The sequence below is a fragment of the Convolutriloba macropyga genome, chromosome 9 (genome assembly GCF_964194025.1).
Source record: "Convolutriloba macropyga chromosome 9, txConMacr16.3, whole genome shotgun sequence".
In the NCBI taxonomy this organism is placed as follows: Eukaryota; Metazoa; Xenacoelomorpha; order Acoela; family Convolutidae; genus Convolutriloba; species Convolutriloba macropyga.
This window is the reverse complement of record NC_134476.1, coordinates 14,824,160-14,847,003: the sequence shown is the minus strand read 5'-3', so window position 1 is coordinate 14,847,003 and position 22,844 is coordinate 14,824,160. Positions and strand designations below refer to the sequence as shown.

At 34.8% G+C, this 22,844-nt stretch overlaps 1 protein-coding gene across 2 annotated transcripts in view; it reads left to right on the top strand.

Annotated features, from left to right (window-relative positions):
* The window catches only part of LOC142346064 (Kv channel-interacting protein 4-like), a 35,035-nt gene that overhangs the window by 7,082 nt on the left and 5,109 nt on the right, over positions 1-22,844 (top strand). The window contains exons 1-4 of one of the 2 annotated variants that reach the window (XM_075398558.1): positions 11,201-11,415; positions 11,754-12,110; positions 19,223-19,252; positions 19,804-19,931. In XM_075398558.1, the coding sequence (XP_075254673.1) occupies positions 11,370-11,415; positions 11,754-12,110; positions 19,223-19,252; positions 19,804-19,931 (561 nt within the window). In that variant the 5' untranslated portion in view covers positions 11,201-11,369. Of the gene's footprint in view, positions 1-11,200; positions 11,416-11,753; positions 12,111-19,222; positions 19,253-19,803; positions 19,932-22,844 lie in introns of those variants that run through there. The other variant, XM_075398557.1, reaches the window with a different exon arrangement.

Genomic DNA, 22,844 nt, shown 5'->3' with positions numbered 1-22,844 from the left:
TAAAAGCTTCTACAGCAAAAGTTACAGAAGCAAACCGTCTGAGACAAACAAAAAGAATCGATTATCAGAGCCATTTCTAAAACAATTGATGATGTTTTTGTTTCAAAGTTTTTCTTTAAGCTCAGCATCAAATCAGTTTTTTGATGCCCTTAAACATCTTGAACGTGAAAATGTTCTCATTTTAGTTTCAGCTCTACAATAGTTCAGTCACTTTCCCAATAAGATTTCAAGAGACTTTTTGCAACATAATTATTGGATAAATTTAAGTTTAAACACAGAAATTGAATTGGGTGTCAATCTTGCAATGTGTTTGTTTATTTAAACAAATGAAGATAATGAGAAGTTTTGCAAATAAATTTCTACCATAAATGGACCATATTTGACGCTGCATTGCAGCCTAAAAAAATTTTCGTTATAGCCGTTAGAATTCGTTCACTTTTCTTCCTACCTTTAAAGAATTTCCTACCTTTAAAGTGTCTTCTATGAGCAAACTGCATACACCAGCTTTTCACGTGTATCATAAAGACGCCGATAAAACAGATTTCAAATGCTTTCAAAACTGGTTCCATTAAAAACTATGCCTAGTATTTGGATGAAAAAGCATTAGATATCAAAGATATTCTGTTATTGAATGAAAACACAAACCCCGAGAATAGGGAAAACCCGACAACATTCCTTCTCAAATTAAACTACCGTGGGTTTCTCTTAATTGCGGCCATAGAGTTTGAATCTGATTTTTAGCTGAAGATATTTTAAAGACCGACAGTTGATTGGTTATCAAAAAAATGTTGGATTTGATGTCTATACAGTCTAATAATAACTGACGCTTGTTTAAAGACAACGCAATTCTAATCAGATTTTTTATTATTAAATACAGGAGAATTTTCGCGCTGACCACTGCGCTGTCTATCAGATGTAACGAAAAAGATACTATGGTTTTTTTCTACACAGACGGGTCAAAAATGTTTTTCCGAGACATGTATGTATGACCGCAAGTTTTTACAGTTCTGTGGTCAGGCCAAAATGTCCAATTTTTTCCTACACAATTCACTGTTGTTTTTTGTTGAAAATTGATATCAAGTGTTGAAAAGAACCAAAATTGATAAAAGAGTGCCTCATAATTATGAAATCAAAAGCGATGAAACTGCTTATAATGTGTAAGGATATTGTCTGCAATCGACCATCAACCCTGTAATTTTTGACAAGCAATTTCTTTTTTCTGGCTCTCTCCCTATCTATCTCAATCGCTTTCACCTTCTATCTCGATCTCATCTCCTCTCTCAGGCGATCACGCATTCTCTCTCTCAGTCTAGATTGTGGACTTTTGTTTTCAATCATTTGCTTTAGCAGTATCTTAGTTTTTAGTGCATAGTTCTTGAGTGCTGTTGCTATTTTTCATGGTCAAAGCTCATTTTTAAAGTTCTGAATTCATAATTGTTCCTTCTCACCTCCAAAAAATACACCCCCGCTACTCATTCCCCATTCCCTCAACGGAACTGCACCACATCTATCTACCCCTCTACAACATACCAATACCCCATCTACCTATCACTGCCGCCAAACCTGTTGTCCGCCAAACCTGTTGTCCGCCAAACCTGTTGTCCGCCAAACCTGTTGACCACATTACGATGCAGAGGTATACCCAAATCATCACGGGCAGATATGCCCGATGTGTGTATCTCGTGTTCGTTTTTACTATGTTAATACATTGTAAGTGGTACAATATTGCGGAAAATAGCTACTTTAGCAGAAACCGGCAAAATGGAAGGAAATATCGTATCCCGTGTTCGCAAAATTGTCCGAATTTTAGCCGCAAAATACAAGTACAAACATAATAAACTATTTTTCGCGCGAGTTGTATCAAGCATCCGCTCAATTTACGTATCAATTTTTCGCACGCAATGTAGCTAGATTTCGCATATAATCCGCAATTAAGCCTAATTTAATGCGCTTTGAGCATAAAAGTGATTATTAAAGCTTAATTACTACTTTTGTTAAAAGGAACCATTAATTGAGCTTGCGTGTTTATGACTAGTCTGTGAAGAAAAATGAGAAATTATCTAAATGCTGATTATACTGAGAAGTAAAAAAAGTAAGAATAGAAAGTAGCGCATCGAATCTTTTACCTTAATTCAAAAAGAATTAAAGCTGCTTGCACTTCGGAAGACACCATTTTCGGTTTTGAGATTTCACCAGTGAAAATCGATTTGGTTACTCCCACATTGACAAACAAAGCCTTTTCTGGCCATTGAAAATAGATTTGATCAGTGAAAAAAATTTCGGCCACTCCCACATTGACAAATAAAGCCTTTTTTTCAGAGAGGGATTATTCGGAAAAAAATCAATTTTTGTGGCACTGGGACGTACACCATAAATGTTACAAAATAGATTCGACCAGTGAAAATAAATTTGGCCAATTAAAATAGATTTGACCAGTGAAAATAGATTCGGCCACTCCCACTTTACAGGTTTGTAGGTGCGGGTGGTTGAGTAGGTGGGAGAGGGAGACGATTAAACACAAGGTCCATAAAAAACAAGGTACCCGTGCAGACCCTCTCTTAAATTACTGCCAAAATATGCCTCAAACTTGATCTTTAAGAAAGTAATGGCAAAAAGACAATTTCGTATTTGGGTCCATTTACAAGTTTACAGGCCTATTTATTTTTTTCTGAAAAATCCCTCCATTTTGTTCTCCCTCTCTCTTTCTCTCTATTCCTCTAAAATTATTTTCTTCTATTTTTACTATTAGTTTAGACACACTGATTCCGTGTGAAAAGTAAAAAATTTCTCCGTTGAAGTTGGAGTGTCGAATTTTATTTTTTTTTCGGAAAAATTCCACCATTTTGTTCGCTCTCTCTCTCTCTCTCTGTCTCTCTCTCTCTCTCTCTCTCTCTCTCTCTCTTGCTCTAAAATTATTATCCTCTGAAGAATTTACTGAGCTATCTTTACTATTAATTAAGACACACTGCATCCGTGTGAAAAGTGAAAAATTTCTCCGTTGAAGTTGGAGTTTGTCGAATTTTGTTTTTTTTTCCGAAAAATCCCTCCATTTTGACGCGCTATCTCTCTTTCTCTAAAATTATTTTCCTCTGAAAAATTTACTGAGCTATATTTACTATTAGTTTAGACACACTGCATCCGCGTAAAAAGTGAGAATTTCCTCCGTTGAAGTTGGAGTTTGTCGGTTTTTTTTCGAAAAATCCCTCCATTCTGCGCGCACTCTCTCTCTCTCCCTCCCTATCCCTCTCGCTCCCTATCTCTCTCTCTCTCTACTCTCTATAAATAAATCACACAAATAATAAATTCATATATACACAATCTATGGCAGTTTATAACATTAAGACATTAAGCCATTAAGCAATATTGGTAGTTTTTTGATACAGAAATACTGATTACAGAATTGTCATTCCCTGTTAATAGAGTCAATGAAGTTGGATTGGATTTGTGTGATCGTTTGATGTTATGCTCAGCAATTAAGTGACCAGATGATCAGAGGCTGAAACGGTCCGGGGAATTACTTTGTCTTTAAAGTTGGTATTTAAATCAATTTAAAGCCTTAAATTAAAAGTTTCAATTAAAAGATTCAATTAAAAGCTTCAATAAAATCTTCATTGTTTATTACAAAGTATTAAACCACTTGTGCATGCTCAAAATGAGCACATTTAATTAGGCTCAATTGCGGATTAGAGATACTTTGAATGCGAATAATAGATACCAAAATTGAGCGGAAACATTCAACAAGATTTGTTACCTACTTTTCGCACCGAATATTCTTTTATTTCGCAAAATTGGCGGAACCCCTTTTGCGAAAAGTAAGATACAAAGGATGTCATCTAAATTTGTTTATTGTATGTAACTAAATTTTGAGCCAATTTTACTAAGGCTGAATTTTTGGAGTATACCTCTGCATCGTAATGCAACAATCTATCTATCGCACCCAACCACCTACCATTTTGGACATTTAACTCCAACCCACCCCCACCTAACACCATTCCTTCTCCTGCCCCATTGACACCTACCTACACCAATATACCAAAAAACAAAAAAAAAATAAAAAAAACATCTAGTGTTGCTATATTAGACAGTTAAAATTCGTTTTTTTGTTGTTTTCTCTTTCTTAAATTTATTTGATTAGGGTGACATTAGTTAAGCGTTTTAATTGCACAATTCCTTGAGTCGTTTCCCTTATTTTACCCATAATATTTTTTGGCAAGTTTTTTCATGACCTGAATTTTGATTTCTCTTATTTCGAACATTGACCTTTTTGAAACTCAACGTTCTAAAAAAACAATATTCACAACAAGAGACATTTCGATTTTTGATTATATGAACCTAAGAGCAACTTAGTTTTAATCTATAGTAATTTGGAATTTTTGGTAATATTCAAAGTCAAAAGCTCATTTCGAGAGATGTTGATTACAAAATAATTCACCCTAGCCATCCAAACTACTTACACCACACCTACTTACCTGCCTTATTGTTATAATTTAGGTGATAATAGTTAAAAACTCAATTTTGAACAACTCTTGGAGCATTTTTGGTACCCTACAGGTTATATTTTTTATCTTTATTGCTCAAATTTCTCGCCGTTCAGTCAAGATTTCTATGTCGGTGAGATTTCTAGGTCGATGAGATTTCTATGTCGGGCGTCTTTTCTGACTCATAAAAACTTCTATACTCACTAGCTCAAGTTTAATTGAGGTGATCAGGCTGGACTAACTAAAATTAAGTTTAGTAGAGCTTTGATTGCTTCTGGTCAGAGAAGTAACTCTCGGCAAAAAAGTCAATGTGAGACAATAGCACTGAACGCTCCAAAACGCTTGCAGCGAACTATCGCAATTGAACACAATTTTCTCAAAGTTTAACGGAAGTACGTTTCCACGCAGCAGATGCACAGCATTGTGCGAAAATTCAACGAATCTTCAGTCTGGTTGGAGAATCTGCTTTTTGCCTGTCCTTTTCTGGTGTGCTGAGTATCTCTGGAAACTTAGCCAGAATTCAATTTTATTTCTGACTTAATCTGCATTTTTGTCTTCTTGATTTTTATGTTACAACTGATTTGAGTTTTACTTTTTTTACCGATAAGTGGAAGCAATCAAGATATACAACTTATAGGCGCAACTAATTGTTGATGTCGAAAACATTTTAAAAGCTTAACTAATTTTTGTTGTTTGGTTTCGGAAAAAACATGTGCTGGTCGAGAGAGATAGTGAACGTCCATGTTCCTTGTGGAGTCCACTCGTCAAATTTCCAAACGAAATCTTTGATTTCCAATTCGTCTTTGTTTTTCTTCCACTTCTATGTGGTGTTCAATCTCTCAGAAGCCTTTTCCTAATTGCTTGAAGTCGTCGTCTTCTTTGTGTCCCATTCTTAGTCTGGAGAGTGGCATTAGCTCTCAACATACAAACCTGAACTTTGTAAAAGTCTCTAAAAATAAAAAAAAATGGTAGAGGTGAGAGAATATTTGTCTTCAATGTTGCTTCTGACATGCGGTAGCGGTCCCATGTTAATTACGTTTTCCTGCAAGAAATGTTGCTTATATGGGAGACCTGCAAGACATGCCCCAAGTTTTCCATAACCAAAAGCGTCCAAACACTTCTCCCCGTCTCTGGTTGCTGCCTGTATTTGTGACCTCTGCTATGACCTCTCTTTGATGCTGTGCGCTCGTAATAGTTTAGGTGACTCCAATCCCTTTTTGCAGTAGCGTCATTTCTTATTGTAGCGTCCTAATTCTCTTTGTGATGTCCCAGGATCACCGCGGTTAGATAACTCCCATTAGCAAGGTTACTCCTGTTTTTTTGAGTAGCAACAAAAAAGAAAGGCGAGATCCGGTGTCTGGTCAGTGGAGCTGCTCTGTGGTTATCGTTTTCATGAGTTTCTCTGGAAACGGAGTAAGATTTCAACTTGTTACTGAGTTTACGTGCCTTTTTGATTGCATGATTTTTATCTCACGACTATCTCAATTTTGGAAAATAATCAAGGTTTACAAAATTTGCGTGGTAGAATATAAATTTGAGGTCAAAAATTTATCGATGTCAATATCAGAAACCGCGATCTTATTTAAACCCTAGTAACAAATTCTTTTTAATGCGAAGCGATTTGGGTCTCTGTATCTTGCGATTTTTCTCCTCTTGCTGCATCGAACTTTGTCTTCTTCAGCGATAATACATAAATTTCTAATTTTTTGAGTTTTTCGTTTTTTGAGCTAAACTTCCGGATAGACTTCCGGGTTCACTGTTCTTTGTTTCCTTTGCAGTGAACGCAATTCCTCCAAATTGGTGGTGGTTTCGAGCATGGCTAAGACGATGACGACTGCAATGTTTATCGTGACAAAAATTTTTGAGTAGTCTTTTTGGTTGGTTTGATGATTGACTAAAAGACGTACCCTGATAAAAATTTATAATTAGTATATCTCAATATTTCTAATTTGGTGTTGTCACCCTGTGAAGCTCTGAGACTTTGTAGCGCAAAATTTTGATCGTGATTTTTTGACGAATTTCTGAATATCAGATAATTACAAATGAGCAAGGAGCTAGCGAAACTACGGTCTACATTTTTTGGTCTGGGCTGGTGTTATCAGTGGTCATTGAAGACTAGGACAGCCAGTCTGTTTCGTAATAACTTCTTTAATACATAAAATGTAAGTTCAAAATTCATAATCCTAACAAAAAACTCAAATTTTACATTTTAAGAATCACTATAGTTAACCGAAACTTGATACACCTTGAAAAGACATGCATGATCTTGACCTTTCTTGCAAAACTGGAAACATCTTGCAAGAGCTTTAAATACCAACATTTCACTGTAAATCTTGATTAAATCTTGGTGTAATCTTCTGCTGATGACATCTTGATAGCTCTATACAAAATCCCGGCAAATCGTGGTAATACTATTGGTTATGTCCAATTGCTGATCGATGTATACCGTCTCAAGAAAAAAAAACAAAGTCTTGTGAACTCGAAGTACAAAGCAAGTTTAAACTGAAACAGTGACAATTTTAAGCCGAACCATAATCCAAACCATAACCCCAAAAATAGAGAGCAGGAAATGTCTCAATTTTAATAACTTCTTTTTTGCTTCGTCATCATATCATTTTACTTCAAGTTGCTCTCAAATTCTTTTTTCGCTAGTAGAAAGAAAGTGAGAGATACATTTTTATTTTGTTGGTTTTTGTATGTTCCACTGTTTTGATACATGCTGTGTGAATTGTGCTTTTTAGTAAATTTCCGCGAAAACGGAGTTGAAAAAGATTTTTAAAAATTTAATAATAGAAAAACTCAACTTCTGCTGTGTCTAGTGTACTGTATTTACTAAAAAAGCTTAGTTGTTGCTCGAAAAAAATAATTAATTTTTCTTTCAGTATTGTCCAACTGTGATGTTAATTAATGTTTGATATTTAGGACTTTGGGAACTTAGTGGGGGCTTCCCGGTGGCTGTTCTGTTTATGGTGTGTCCTGTGTACATACCGAGCTTGCATCCACGTATAAATTTAAATATTCTGGGTAAAAATTAGACTTCATTGATGGTTGATTTACTAACGGGAGCTGAGGTTTCCAAGAATTCTTAATGATATTTGATAATTCTTGACAATTTTTGATAAATCTTGATAACTGGAGCATAATAATATGAATTCATGTTAACTCTTGTTTTGTTTCAAGGTGTTTTTTGTTTTTTACAACTTAGTATATCTTGCTAAGTCATGATTTTGCTTTCTCGGTTTCTTGAAGATCTCGGTTCTTGCTCCAATGCAAAGAACTTGCAAGTTCGTAAAAATCTTGATATTTTCATAGTAGGTACAATCTCAAGATCTTGGCAAGATTTATCATGTTTAAGTACGCTTCGTATCAATGTGTATCAAATTACGGTTCGCGTGGATATGAATAGTTTGGTCGTTTGGAAAAATCTTGAACTACATTACTGTCTGGCATTGCAGTCACTATAGTTGGCAATCACTATAGTTAAAACTTTATTTCCAACTTTTTCCGGGAGATTTAATTCAGCTGTATTTAAGTTTCCGTACTTTAAATTAGTAACACAATAATAATATTTTGACAATGCATTTGCATATCTATTCAACTGATATTTTTTGAAGAAAAAACGAGTCAGATGCGTGAAAAATTTTCATTTCATGACATATTTGTAGTTTTTGCTAATTTTCATCTGGACTTGCGTCTCAGGGCAATTCAGCGCTGAACCAGCACATTTCTATAGTAGAAACTTATTTAAGTTCTGAAACAATGCATCAACATAATGTGCAGTTTTTCTTTATTATGATTACTTTGAGGTCATAGAGTTTATCCAGGCTAGACTTATCCTGTATAGTCTGAAAATTACTCATTCCCCCAAGTTAAGTCTGAGCAGAATAATGTCCTATTTTTGTAACTTTTAACTGGTAATTACTATAATTGTATGCACACTATTTATACGTCAGCTAGTTCGTAGGAAATTACCACAAAACCCATTTAGCTTAGTGGCTACGACATGTTACGCAAATTAAATGTTACAAGTGCCCTCGCGGAAGTTCAAATCGCATATAATGCAAACCTTTTTGAGGAGTTAAGCTGAACATAATATTTTTCATGAAATAAATTTGACTCAAAAATTAGCACTGGCCAATGTAAATTGTGGCATGAACAGAGTACTGGCCATCCAAAAAAAAACAGAATGTCTCTAGACTGATTCAGTGCTGATTTTCTCTGCCACCTACCTCCGGGACCTAATTATGGTGTATAGGGATCATTAGTTAACGAGCAACTGTCAAAACATTTAGCTTGATTGCTTCATACAGAAACGGAAACAATTTAATTTGAGTTTTCAAATTGAGCCTTTCTTCTCTTTTGTATTCGACAGGTCAATTGATTGTTTCAAAACGCAATGAAATGAAATGAGATTTGGAGTATTGTTGTCACAAACTGACTAAAAAATGAGAAGATTACGTATTATTGCTTATGTTGATATGCACATAAAAGCTACTTATACAGCGATTTGAACAAATCTTTTTTGTTTCACACTTTTTTGACAAATATGAGCTTATTGTTCAGTTTTGTGCTGATACTTGCGTTGCATAATTTAACACATATTTTCATAATTTTTCAAATTGAACCATTCAGAAGCTCATTGAAAGTTTTCTCGAGAAAAATGGAATAAGTGTTTATTTGAAGAATCTGTAATTAATGCGCAGTAATAAATCATCTTTCAATTTCCACGTTTGTTAGATATTTGTCTTTTTACAAATTTAATATTGGGCCATTTTGATATTTGTCAACTTCTTTCTGATTCAGGATTGTTATCCGCCTTAAAACAGGTTTTACACGATTTTAATACATTGAACAATTTTATAGCAAAAAATAATAGTTGAATGCGACCCCCCCCCCCCCCCATTTTACAATAGTTTAACCGATCGTAATATACCGATCTCGTCTGATAATTTACTAAATTGGGTTTATTTTCATCATTTTCCTTTTTGAAGCTTCCCCCTCCCTCACGCGCCCTCAATCCTACTTCTCTATGGATCGGGATTTGAATCTAAAACCAGGCAACAGGGTCAGTCAATACAAACAAACAATTCTAGAAAATGCCATTAGGCGGCTATCAATTCCTTTAATTTCGTTAAAACGAAAACATGAATGGTTAGAGACCACATTACCTTTAAAATTTAAAGCCCCCCCCCAAACCCGCCGTTCTCAAAAAACAGAGGAATATAACCCCTTTGCAATGTTGAAATTTGTAGATTGGGAATTAGGGAGAGGAGCGAGGGGGGGGGGGGGGGTTACTTTCGGGGTGGGTGGCGGTTGAGTCCGTACTGGGGGGGGGGGGGGTAATGTTATTGGATTGTCACGGGGGTCCCGCAGCGGGAAGTGTTTTAGAATTAACAAAGGAACCTGAACAAACTTTGTTTTGTTGGGTTTTCTAACACACTGACACGCATATTCACTTTCAGTTCAGGTAATTTTATTCATTCCTTCAAATATTTATACCCTTTGCTGGGTTTTCACGGGTCTTTACCAAAATGTGGCAAACGCGTAACGGTTAAGCCTCTCAACAGAGGTAATAACTAGTTATCTCAACCCTGTTCCATTTATAACTATTATAACTAACAAGAACCGGCCTTCTCAAAGTGTTACCAGATTCAATTTATAAGTTTGCTTCTTACCTAAGTTACAGCTGACTATTACTAGTTGTGAATTGCTGTTTCGAAGTAGATTTTCAAAAAATTGATTCAATTGGTCATTGTTCTGCCATAAATTTTATATAGTGTGTCCCATAAAGTTGAAATAAGCGAACGTTCGAAAAACGCCAAAAACGTGCAACTGAGCATCAATGTTGTCATTTGAATGCCAACGTTTTTTACACATTAAGCTTTCATTCATCAATTTTTTCTAAATGTTTTAAAATTAAACTTTGAACTTTGAACTCTAACCTGTGGCTTTTGAAACGTTCGACGCTAGTTAGTCCCATGAAGTCGCAACTCAGTGGAACGTTCGAAAAATCCTGGCATGCAAATGAACAAACAAGGTGCTGGCCTCTGCAAGTTTTAAAGTTGATCTTTGACCTTTGAAACGTTCGATAGTGTTACAGTTTTATGAGACTAACTATAGTCTGTCCCATAAAGTTGAAATAATCGAACGTTCGAAAACAACGAAAACATGCAATTGAGCATCAATGTGGTCATTTGAATGTCAACGTTTTGTCCATTAAGCTTTCATTCATCAAATTTTTCTACATGTTTTAAAAATTGAACTTTGAACTTTGAACTCAAACATGTGGCGTTTGAAACGTTCGCTTATTTCAACTTTATGGGACGCGCTATATATCGTGTCCCATAAAGTTGCAATAGGCGAACGTTTCAAAATCCACAGGTTAGAGTTCAAAGTTTAAAGTTCAATTTTACAACACTTAGAAAAAATTAATGAATGAAAGCTGAAAGCTTAATGGAAAAAACGCTGACATTCAAATGACAACATTGATGCTCAGTTGCACGTTTTTCGCGTTTTTCGAACGTTCGCTTACTTCAACTTTATGGGACAGACAAAAATTCAGAACAAATATCAAAATATAGTCTGTCCCATAAAGTTGAAATAAGTGAACGTTCGAAAAACGCCAAAAACGTGCAATTGAACAGCAATGTGCTCATTTCAATGTCAACGTTTTCTCCATTAAGCTTTCATTTATCAATTTTTTCTGCATCTCTGAATTTGACAGATGCAGAAAAAATTGCATCTCGACCTTTGAACTCTAACCTGTGGCTTTTGAAACGTTCGCTTATTTCAACTTTATGGGACACGCTATAACAGAAAAACTATAACCAGGCCTGATTTTTTATTGATAACTAAATTTGTTATTGACTAGTTATTAAATCTGAAGAGCTAATGGCGTCTTCGGTATCGGTGAATTCATCTGTCCGAGGAACTGCAGGTACATGACTTTGCAACCTAAAGGTTCAGAGTTCGAATCCGACACTCTCCTTAAATTATAACTAGCAAAATTGACCTTTTAAATAAATCAGAACAAAATCAGTTTTTGAAGTAATTTCAATGCAGCTATTTTACATCAGTCAATATTTGTTTGTTTGCGCGGCTTTTCACTTTTAAAGGTTATATTTCCTTGTTTTCCCAGCAAAAACAATCTCAACTATTGAATTATTGATCGCTGTTTTCAATTGATTTCACAAACAAACAAATTTCGTATTTTTCATCTTTTACATAGCTTTATTTTTCTTGACACCGAGAAAAAACTCAAAATGCGCATTTCAGGCACTAAATCAGTGCGCGGAATCAAAAACGCGCAGAATCGAGCAGGAGTCAGTCAGATTAAGGCGCTGAAATCAACCGCGGGATTAACCCGTGATTCCAAAGACTTCGGATCAACGTCCAGACATGGCTCTTGCTCGTCGCCAGGCGTCCAGAGATCTCCCGAGTTAATTGACGACGTTTTTGCCGAGAATTTTGAGACCAACCAGAATAGTCCCAAGTCAGATAAGAAAACGACGAATGATGAAGAACCCAATGCCGAATTTCAGGAGGGGAAGCCCCTTGGATGCCCTTCATTGCGAAAGTCACCAGTGGGATTCATATCGTATTGGTTCAACAAACTTATATCTGCGGGTTACGGTTAGAGTGAGTTTTAATATAGATTCATATAAATTCTAATACGCGCCCCTCCCCCTCCCCCTCCCCCTCCCCCTCCCCCCCCCCCCCCCCCCCCCACCAAAAAAAAACATTCAGTAGAGTGTTTTCTCGATGAGTTGGGTTCTTACTTGATTGAATTAAGACTAATGCACAGGGATAGAAATCATTGATAACGAGTGCTGGTTAAGTTCTACTTGGGAAGACATTTATTTACAAGCTTAAGTGATTTGTTTCCAATTTTTTATCCAAGTTATATCAACATCACCCATTCCTAACCAAATTAATCTCTGACGACAGAATTATAGATTCCTTGATAATTTACGCACAAAGAGAAAAATAATTCAACAGCAGATTGCTAACAACTCACCCAATGAGGAATTTATAAAAATCACGAAAAGGAAGTATTGGAGCTGGCAAACAGGCCAGAACAACTCAAATGGGAAATGATGTTCAAATCAGTGAGCAGATAATGGACTTAAATCAAACCACAATTAATATTAGTTAACCAAGAAAACTTTTATTGCTACCTACCCCTATTTAGGAAATGATCACTGATCGAACTCATCTAAAAATCTAACAGATCGAACGCATCTGTCTGGAAGTTCTATGCGTTGCACCTGTCGAAACGCATCTGTCGAAAATTCTATGTATCAGAAAGGGATCCAGACTCTGTAATTCGTAGCCCAAATGCGCACCTTTTGCTCTCTTAAAAGGCATGCTCAGAAACAGCAATTGTCTGTGCTCATACTCCTAATTAGGAAACATAGTTAACTAAAACTTTTCTGTCACTTAACGAAAAAAATTAAACAGAACCTCGATATCATTAACTGACGGATGAAATACAGTATGTTTGGTTGTGGGCATTTGCAGGCAGAATGAAAAGCGTTTTCAACTAAGTACAAATTATTATCTAAAAAATGAGAAAAGCAAAATGATATTTAAGAGTAGAACTTAGAGATATACAGAAGACTTCTGAATAATAAATAAAGATGGTAATTTGATTTTAGGGATGGAAAAGGACTCAAAAATCAGCTCTATACAAACCCATTATCATTGCAAAAATGTCAAGATACAAAACTAATTTTAGCACCAAGATTCATGGGGGTCGCTAGGGTTACCCAAAATGTTTGGCCTCTGAAAAACTTTAAAAATTCAGTCACAAAGGTTACCATATACAGAAAGAATTGGCATTTTTCGCAGAATTCATAAACACTTCCGTTGGTATCAAAATTGAATACGTGCTAGAAAGATTGTACATCAAATCATCTAACACTAACAATAGCTGTCTGGAATCATCGGTTTGAAACGAGTATTGATTCACAGTACCATTTCTCGAAGATTCAGTTATTTCAATTTAGCAACTTGAATGAATTTGCACCTGTCTGATTAAGCTATAAAGTTAAGTTCTCTAAGACTTCTAACAAAGTTCAAGACTATAACTTTGACTTAAGACTAAACACCCCCCTCAGACTTAAGCTGGTTGCGTAGAGTCTGCCCACAACAAAACTGTTCTGAAAGTTCCACCTTCGATACAGCTGAGGATTTTTTGAAGATGTCCGCTGCCCTTTTGGCAGTAGGAAGTAAATGATTTAATAGCCCCGTATTCCATCTTGTCCCTAATGAAATTAAATTTTTTCTTGACGAGCTTGCTCCGGTTGTGCAGTTACTAGTTTTTGACAAAGTCTGATACAACTCTGGTTGTCCTCTCCAATTGCCGTTGGACGCTAAAATGCTTTAGAAGTTGCTTTAAGTACAGTGCTTCTTGAAATGCAGCTGCCATGCCCTGATATTCTACTTCTGATAAAGAAAAACCTACTGCGGCCTGGTTTGTGACAACCCAGCCTAATGCTGCGCTACGTCCGTTGACTTTGAAGCAGTAGCCCGTCACTGATTTCTCATTCACATCACCAGACCACTCTGCATAGCTTTCCCAGATAAACCATAATTTGCAGCTTTTCAATGATTTTTAAAAATTTTGAACCTTCAAGGTAACGTAGAAGTTCTAATCTTTGGAGATGAAAATTTGGATGTCTCAAAACTTTCTGCAAAGCAGCTAAATTCCTAAAAATTATCACAAAACTGCTTAAAATAAAATCAAAGGTTTTTTGGTCAGCATATAATTAGCCTCTTCAATTTTCAACTCAGCACAAAAAATGATTACTATTTTTTAGAAAACAAAGCTGAAAGATCTAACTCCATTTTATCGGACAACTGACAATTGGGTTTTCAGAGGTCAACATCTTGGCAATATTCTTGTTAAGAAAAATTGAACGGTTTCTCAGCAATCAAATTGTTCTAGCAGCTTCTCAAAGATAAAATCACTAAATCAAGCGGTTGTTTGTTTGAATACAGTCTTTAATTTAATGAGGAACAGCAAAATTTACTTAAAGCGCGCTGATAATTAGAACAATTTTTGCCCAGCACAATTTTTTGTAAACATCGGCTTTTTTATTATTTTATTCACGGATTGCTGCTGCATAAAGGGCTACTAAAAAGCTAACAGTTTGATAGTAGATTTCAGCAAGGATCTGCCAAAAGAAAAATGAAAATTTGGTTCAAGTTTTATTACAAATGGCATTAATTCTGCTTCAGCATTTGCAGTGAAGTTTTCCTGTTAGCAAACTTAATAATCTGTACAATATTTAGGTACATGATCTATTGTTTTGTTTTGATGGAAAGTAATTAGTTATTTTTTTGTTTTGTTGCTTAATAACCCTCCATTTTCTGAAGCAAGATTAATTTTGAATACATTGAAGTAACATGCAGTTTTTTTTTCGGTTCATTGAAAGATTTCCATTTTTAGCCCAGTTATTCCGGGCAGTAACTTTCTTCACGCATGGATTTTTGCTGTTTAAAGAATTTTCGCGAACCGACTTAGTTTGAGGAGAGGGACAAAAGAACTTAGGAATGAGAACAATTCAAAAATTTTAAATATTAGTTCTCTGTTCTGCTGGAACATGTTGTTTAACTGGACCTCTTTTAATAGTTATTTTTAGCTCACCATTAGAGAAGTGTTTTCGATTCAAGAAATTTTGAATTTGAAAAATAATAGAAGCTAATTTGAATTGCTGTGATCAGCGCCCCAGTGGATATTTTGCCGTACAGCTTTGCACGACAGCTTTTTCCTCAACACAAACTTCATTCTGTTCATACTGTTCATTCTGTTCATTCTGATCATCACATTCGTTACCAAATTACGAATTAGATGCCCGTGGTTCTCCAAAATATATTTTTGTCAGTCATAAAAAGAAACAGCGAAACGCTCTTTTAGTACTTATTTTTAACTCCCCATTAGAGAAGTGTTTTCGATTCGAGAAATTGTTCAATTTGAAAAATGATGGAAGCTAATTTCAATTGCTGTGACCAGCTCCACAGTTGATATTTTGCCATACAGCTCTGAAGGACAGCTATCTCCTCAACACAAATTTTTATTCTGTTCATCACATGTTACCAAATTACGAATTAGATGCCCGTGGTTCTCCAAAAAATATTTTGAAGATGAGTGGAATCTGAAAGTGAGTTGACAACCAAAACTTTAATTGATAAACCTCTTCAGAAAAAGATCACTGATCGAATTTAACCAATAACTTAGCCTGCTCAGAAATAACAATAGTCTGAGATCTAAACATGGGTAATACACGAGCTCATACTGCTAATTAAGAAATATATATAGCTAAGTTTTCTGTAACCAAACAAAAAAATTAATCTGAACCTCGATATCATTACCCTAAGTGACAAAATACAATAGGTTTGGTTGTGGACTTTCGCATACGGAATGAAAAGCGTTTTTAACTAAGTATAAAAAACGTAATATAATAACCAATATTTTAATAATATTTTAACTAATAAGTAATATTTTAAGTATAAAAAACGTAAAAAGAATATAATTTAAGAGAGTTACAGGAGAGATCTGAATAATATATCAAGATAGTGATTTGATTTTAAGGCTGGAAAAGGACAAAAAACAGCTGCACACATACACATTTTTAATGCATCAAAAATCCACTTTTGAACAAATGAATTTTGAAATTTTTGAACATTGAATGTAACGTAGTTCTAAACTCCGGATATAAAAATTTGATGTCTCAAAAACTCCTACAATCTGTCAAAAGTCTCAAAAAATTATCACAAAGGTTTAAAATAACAAAAAAGATTTTATAGGAGAAGGCACGACAACATATAATTTTCCGCTTCAATTTTCAATTCATCGTAACAAAATGATCACAATAATTCAGAAAACTGATATCATTACCATGACTAGCGACATACAATGGCTTTCGCTGTGGACTTTTGCATGCGGAATGAAAAGCCTTTTTAACTAAAAATAATTTTTAAAAAACTAGATAACAAACGAATATATTAGAATATAATTTAGATCTACATGAGAGATCTGAATAACATATCAAGATGGTGATTTATTTTAAGGCTGGAAAAAGACAAAAAAAACAGCTGTAAACATACCCATTTTCATTGCAAAAATGTCAATATAAAACTAATCTTGCTGCAAGATTTATAGGGGGTCGCAAGGATTATCCAAAATGTTTTGCCTGTGTATAATTCTTAGTTCTTAGGAATCAGTCGCAAGGGATAACATGTACAGCAAGCAATTGCACTTATCAATGAATTCATAAACACTTCCGTTGGTAACATAATTCATTACATGCTGGAAAGATTTTACACCCTGTAATTGAACACTAATAATAGCTATCTAGAATCATCAGTTTGAACAGAGTATTGATTCAAAGCACTATTTCTTTAATATTCAGCTATATAAATTTAGTGATTTGATAGAATTTGCAACTGTCTTGACTAAACTATTAAGTTAAATTTCCTAAGACTTCCAACAAGGATTAGGACTATAACTTTAATTGGCAAACTAACACACGCACCCAGTATTGAGCTGAGTGCGTAGAGTCTGTCCCCATCTAATCTGTTCTGAAAGTTTCTATCTCCGATACGGCTGAGGACTTTGTAAAGATGTCCATTTCCCTTTTGTCAATCGAAACGTACTGAATTGATAGCCCCATTCTCCGTCTTGTCCCAAATGAAGTAAAATTTTGCCTTGACGTGCTTGCTCCTGTGCAGTTTCTAGATTTCGACAAAGTATGATACAACTCTGGTTATCCTCTATAAGTGCTATTGGACGCTTCTGCTGAATGCTAAAATTTTTTAGAAGTTGCTTCAAGTACAGTGCTCCTTGAACTGCTGCTTCCATTTCCTGATATTCTGCTTCTGAGGAAAAAAGTTACTGTGGCCTGATGCTTGACACCACAGCTGAGTGTTGAGTGAAGCAGTAGCCAGTCGTTGATTTTTCTCGTTCACACCACCAGACCACTCTGCATCACTTTTCTATCTAAATTATAATTTGCCAGTTTTGGAATGAATGATTTTTAGAATTTTCGAACCTTGAAGGTAACGTAGAAGTTATAATACCAGAGATAAAATTTTGATATCACAAAACTTCTATAATGCGTTAAAGGTCCCCAAAAAATTATCAGAAAAGTGTCTAAATTAACAACATCAAAGACGTTGTAGGAGACAACACTACAATACATATTTATCGGCTTCAATTTTTTAACTCATCGCAAAAAAAATGATCACGATTATTCAGAAAGCAAGTTTGAAAGATCTAACTCCATTTTTTCGGACAACCAATATTTTTGTGTTTTCAAGGATCAACATTTTTGTTACATTCTTGTTTATAGAAATTTTGTTTATTCTTGTTTATAGAACATTTTCTGAAGTATCAAATTGTTCTAGCAGCTTCTCAAAGATAAGACCACAAGGTCAAACTGATATTGGTTGCATTTTTAATTGTTTAAGCACAAATTATAACTTAAAACGGAACAACAAAATTTACTTGTAACACGCTGATAGTTAGAACGGTTATCTTGTCCTGCATTGGTTACATTGTTTGTAATAATTATCAATTAAAAAAAACAAAGAAAAGGAATAGGAATTCAAATGAAGATTCATATTCTAATATTTTTTTGACGAAAAATCTTTTGATAGTATATTTTCAACCCGTGTTTGACTAATTTCTGCCAAAACGAAAGTTGAAATTTCGGTTTATTTTATTTGGTTGCAAATTGCATTAATTCCGTTCTATCAACTCCGATAGAGTTTATCTGTTAGCAAATTAAATAATCTGTACGCGATTGAGGTAGATGATCCAATTTTGTTTTGATGGAAAATAATTAGTTATTTAATTTTTGGTTTCGTTGCTTGCTTGCCCTCCATTTTCTGAAGTAAAAGAAAAATTTAGCATACATTATGAAGTAATATGGTAATGTGCAGTTTTTTCAGGTCATTGAAAGATTTCTCTTTTGAACCCAGTTATTTCGAGCATTAGCTTTATTTCACGCACGGATTTTTCTTGTTTGTTCAATCAATTTTGGCGAATCGACCTAATTTGGGGAGAGAAACAAAAAGATGACAACTTTTCACATTTTTCAAATCTGTTTACGCAATTATTCTGTTGAGCTGGAAAAGTTGCCCCCTTTTTAGTAATTGTTTTTATCTCCTTATAAGATAGTTGTTTCTGAAATTGTTCAACCTGAACAATAGTGGAAGCTAATTTCAATTACTTTGTGATCACCTCCACGGTTGATTTTTTTGCCATGCAGCTCAGAAGGGCAGCTATCTCGTCAACACAAATTTCCATTCTTTTCATCATTTTCATGCTACCAATTTATGAATTAGATGCCAGTGGTTCTGTTAAATAGATTTTTGTCATTCATAAATGGAAACGGGGAAATGTAAAGTAGTAAATAAAGTGCATATTTTTTTAAAATGAGCGGAAAATGAAAGTTTAATTTGGCAATCTTTCTTCTACATTGTTACAACCTAAAACTACTCACTGACAACCCAAATCATAAGTCCTGCTTTTAAAACTGGGAACGTTTTCGTAGTTTTCTGGGTTGGAAGGTCAGTTTGACTAGCAATGCTGTATTTGCCTGAAATGAACGAATGAAAAATAAAAGAATGAGAGTGTCGAACTTGAAATGACTTCTACAGTTCGATTTAACACAATTATGTTTTATTTTTGGCATCGGTTTTTGATTTGTACTATTTATCCTTTGTATGTGTTTCAGACCAAACGAGCAGTAGCACCTTCAAACTTTGTAAGTACAATGTTCTCCAGCTCTATTATTTTTGATTTACATTTTTTGATTTAAATCATTTTACAAGAAAATCATTTTTTTTGCTAAGGAGTTCATTGCGAACCATAATTTAATTAATTATGGAAATTTTTCTTGCTGTGACTTTAAGTTCTCCTTAAATATCTAATGTAACGTAAACTTTCTCTATTGAGATTAGTTATTTTTTGTGTGGATCTATTCTGTTTTGACCCCCCCCCCCCCCCAGCTTAGTGGGCTCATGTTTTATACGCCTCCCAGGCGCACGTGCTATTTTTTACATAGTAACATGCTACATAACGTGCTGTCTCGAATTTCGGCATCTCTTATAACCCCTCCTTTTGAGAGAATGGGATATAAGAGATGTTCAATTTCGAGCGACTAAGACCAGTTGGTGTAACTGTTAACATACTAGGCTAGCAAATAACAGATGCTGGTTCGAATGTAGTACTGGTCCATTTTCACAGTAGTTGCTCCTGCTCAGACCATTAACAGTTAACCTATCAGATAAGTTAAACCCGACCTTTTTTGTTCAGGTGAAGAGTTTGACGAGTTGGAGATGCAGTTCACACGCAGTCGTCCCCCCAGCCTCAACCACCTTCTGCAACTACACCCAGAGTTCACAAAAGAGGAGATGAAGACACTTTATAGAGGATTCAAACAGGCTAGATATTACTAGTAATATACAGTTAGTACATAAAACCAATTTCGTTCTCTTGTTCCAGACAATTTTAGATACAGGATCCATATATGGTCCTCCTCGTTTTAGTTGCAAGTCGAATCAGAGATTTTAAAAAAACAAAATTAAACAAACTCTCGCTGCTATACCAACAGTTGCATAACGTGTCCATCAAATAACTTATTATAACGCCCGCAGAATACAACGACCATCTGAAACGTTGGCGAAACTGTTTTTAGATTCAACTGTTTTTATTCGTCCAATTTTCCTGGCCACTTTCGTTATACGTAGAATGACGAGAAATGAGTTGCGGAAGCGAACTTTAATTTTAAAGGACTAAAAAACTGCTTTTGCTCTCTCAAAATTACTCAAAAACTGAGGCCTAGTCAATGTAGCACAAACCTTTGGTGACCTCAAAACTTACTGGACCGAGTAAAACGTTGGAAAAAAAACGTCTATTTGAAGAACAAATTTTGCATTCTCATTACCTACCAACTCATGGCAACTTTTTGTCTTGCAAATTATTTGTTCGCAATTTAAGATTTTAACGCCAGAAATCGTGCATTCCTACAGTGAGTTTATCAAGAATTCTTTTTCGCGATAACATTGGTTGTTAACATAGTTGTTAACATTGGATCAGCTAGTGAAGCAACAAAAGAACTACTAATTGCCAAATAAATGCATAAAAGATCTCGGCAGTTTCAATTTGCTGGTTACGGAGACACATTGTAGGTTAGCGCTGACCAAAATCATGGCTCTTCGAAAAATTGGTTTCTAATTTACATCTTAAAAAAGTTATAAAAAAGAATTTCATGCAAATTGCCGCAGTTATATAAATATTAATAATTTTAGATAAAAAGGTTTCTACTATAAATCGAACGTGGACAATTATTGCGAAATGATATGGTAACAATATTTTTTGTCCAACTTTTGGAATATAAATCAACATAAGCATTTTTACAGCGCATTCAATGCATAACTTATGGTACTATAACTACTTGCAAATTTACAATCAATTATACCAAGAAAGCTTGCATGATTCTGTGCGTAGAACACAAAGGTATCACATTCATGATCAGTGGCAAACAATGCATAATCTTTATAGATTTGGTAGGCTATCAGCATTGGTTCATATTTTCTCCATTTAGCAATGTGAAAAAGAAAGAGGCTAAGATATTGCAATGGAGTTTCCAAGTTTCCATTTTGTTTCATACATGGCATTGACAGCCTTTCGTCAGTTAATATTCACTGTTTAATAGCCGCACAGCGATAGCTGGGGCTATTATTGGCCTTCTCTTGGTTTTTTACAATTCAAAGAATTTGAATTGTATTGGGGCGCTGTCTTTTTCTTTTTAAGATCTGTTCACACATTTTCATGATTTTTGAAGTCAAATTGGAGTAGTGATTTTGGTCACGCCGAAACAGGAAATGGAGCGAAAAAGCGAGTGGTTTTGCGGCGTGAAATTTTTTCGCTCTAATTTTAAAGTAGAGTGAGAATATGGTGTTTGAACAAAAATTCGCTTTATCGGTAGTGATTTTTTGTTCACATGCGGCAATTTCACTTTGATTTTTACAGTTTTTTCAATTTTTTGGATAGGAGTTTTTTCTAAATGATTTTTCCAATCCATTCATAGTCCGTTCTAGGTCTAGTTTTCTGTTTAATCAATGAAAATTCTTTGAATTGTACGTCAGGACTTGTCCTGCTATGTTTTTTTATTTCGTCGTCATGATTTTTGTTACGACCATATGACGTCACAGCCACTTTTTGTTCATTTGTTCATGCAATTTCAACTGAATTGCATGTGTGACGTCATTTTTCACTCTTAGTGGAGCAAGTTTTCTGTTCATGCGCGTGATTAAATTTTTGGTCATACTTGACTTACCTCAAAAATGACTTCCTCACTTTGAAATTGACTTTTATTTACTTTAATTCAAAGAGTTCAGGTCAAATGGGTTTGTGTCATCCTAAATGAAGGTTATTTGAGATCAGCTAATAGAGGCAGCAATAACTTATATCAATTTTTAATCAAAATATAACAGATCAGCCTTCAATGAAAAAAAACGAATTTTTTTGTCTTTTTTACTGTTTTTGTAGACTGCCGATCTGCGAATCTTTTGCGGCTATTTTCTGGCAATCTGCCAGCTATGTTTTTTTTTCATTTTTCCTTTCGTTTGAAAGGAAGGCAAACTGATTTTTATTTGTACAAAAAAATGCAAAAAATCACTTTTAGTTTGTGTGTTGAAGTACTATTCTCAGCCGATAAACTTTGAGTACCCAAAAAAGCAGAATTTTTTTCATTTTTCCTTTCGTTTGAAAGGAAGGCAAACTGATTTTTATTTGTACAAAAAATGCAAAAAATCACTTTTAGTTTGTCTGTTGAGAAGTACTATTCTCAGCCGATAAACTTTGAGTACCCAAAAAAGCAGAATTTGGTCCAAAATCTTTACATGTAAGTTCTGAAAGACATACAAAACTTCATAGAATTTTGATTAGGGTATCCATGTGAGCTGGACGAAATCTATTCGGTTATCATACACAGAACAGCTCAATACAAACCAAAAACTTTTTAAAAATTACCAAAATAAACTAAAAAATGTTTTAAAAATGCAGAAAGGAAAAAAAAGTAAAAATAGCCACGTTGCAATGAAGCGAAACTATTTTAAAAATTGCATAAAATTTGCGCTATAAAACACGCACCGAATAAAAATGGTGTCAGCGCATTATTCTGAATCCACCAAATGTATTAAGTACTATTCTTCATCACAATGGCCTTGGACTCAACTGCATTGACAGTTAATCTGCATTGACTCATCTGCATTTAAATTTTGTTATCTTTCTGATGTGAATCTTAATAAGGACGTCTGGTGAGTTCTTTCCCAAACAAGTTATAGTGAAAA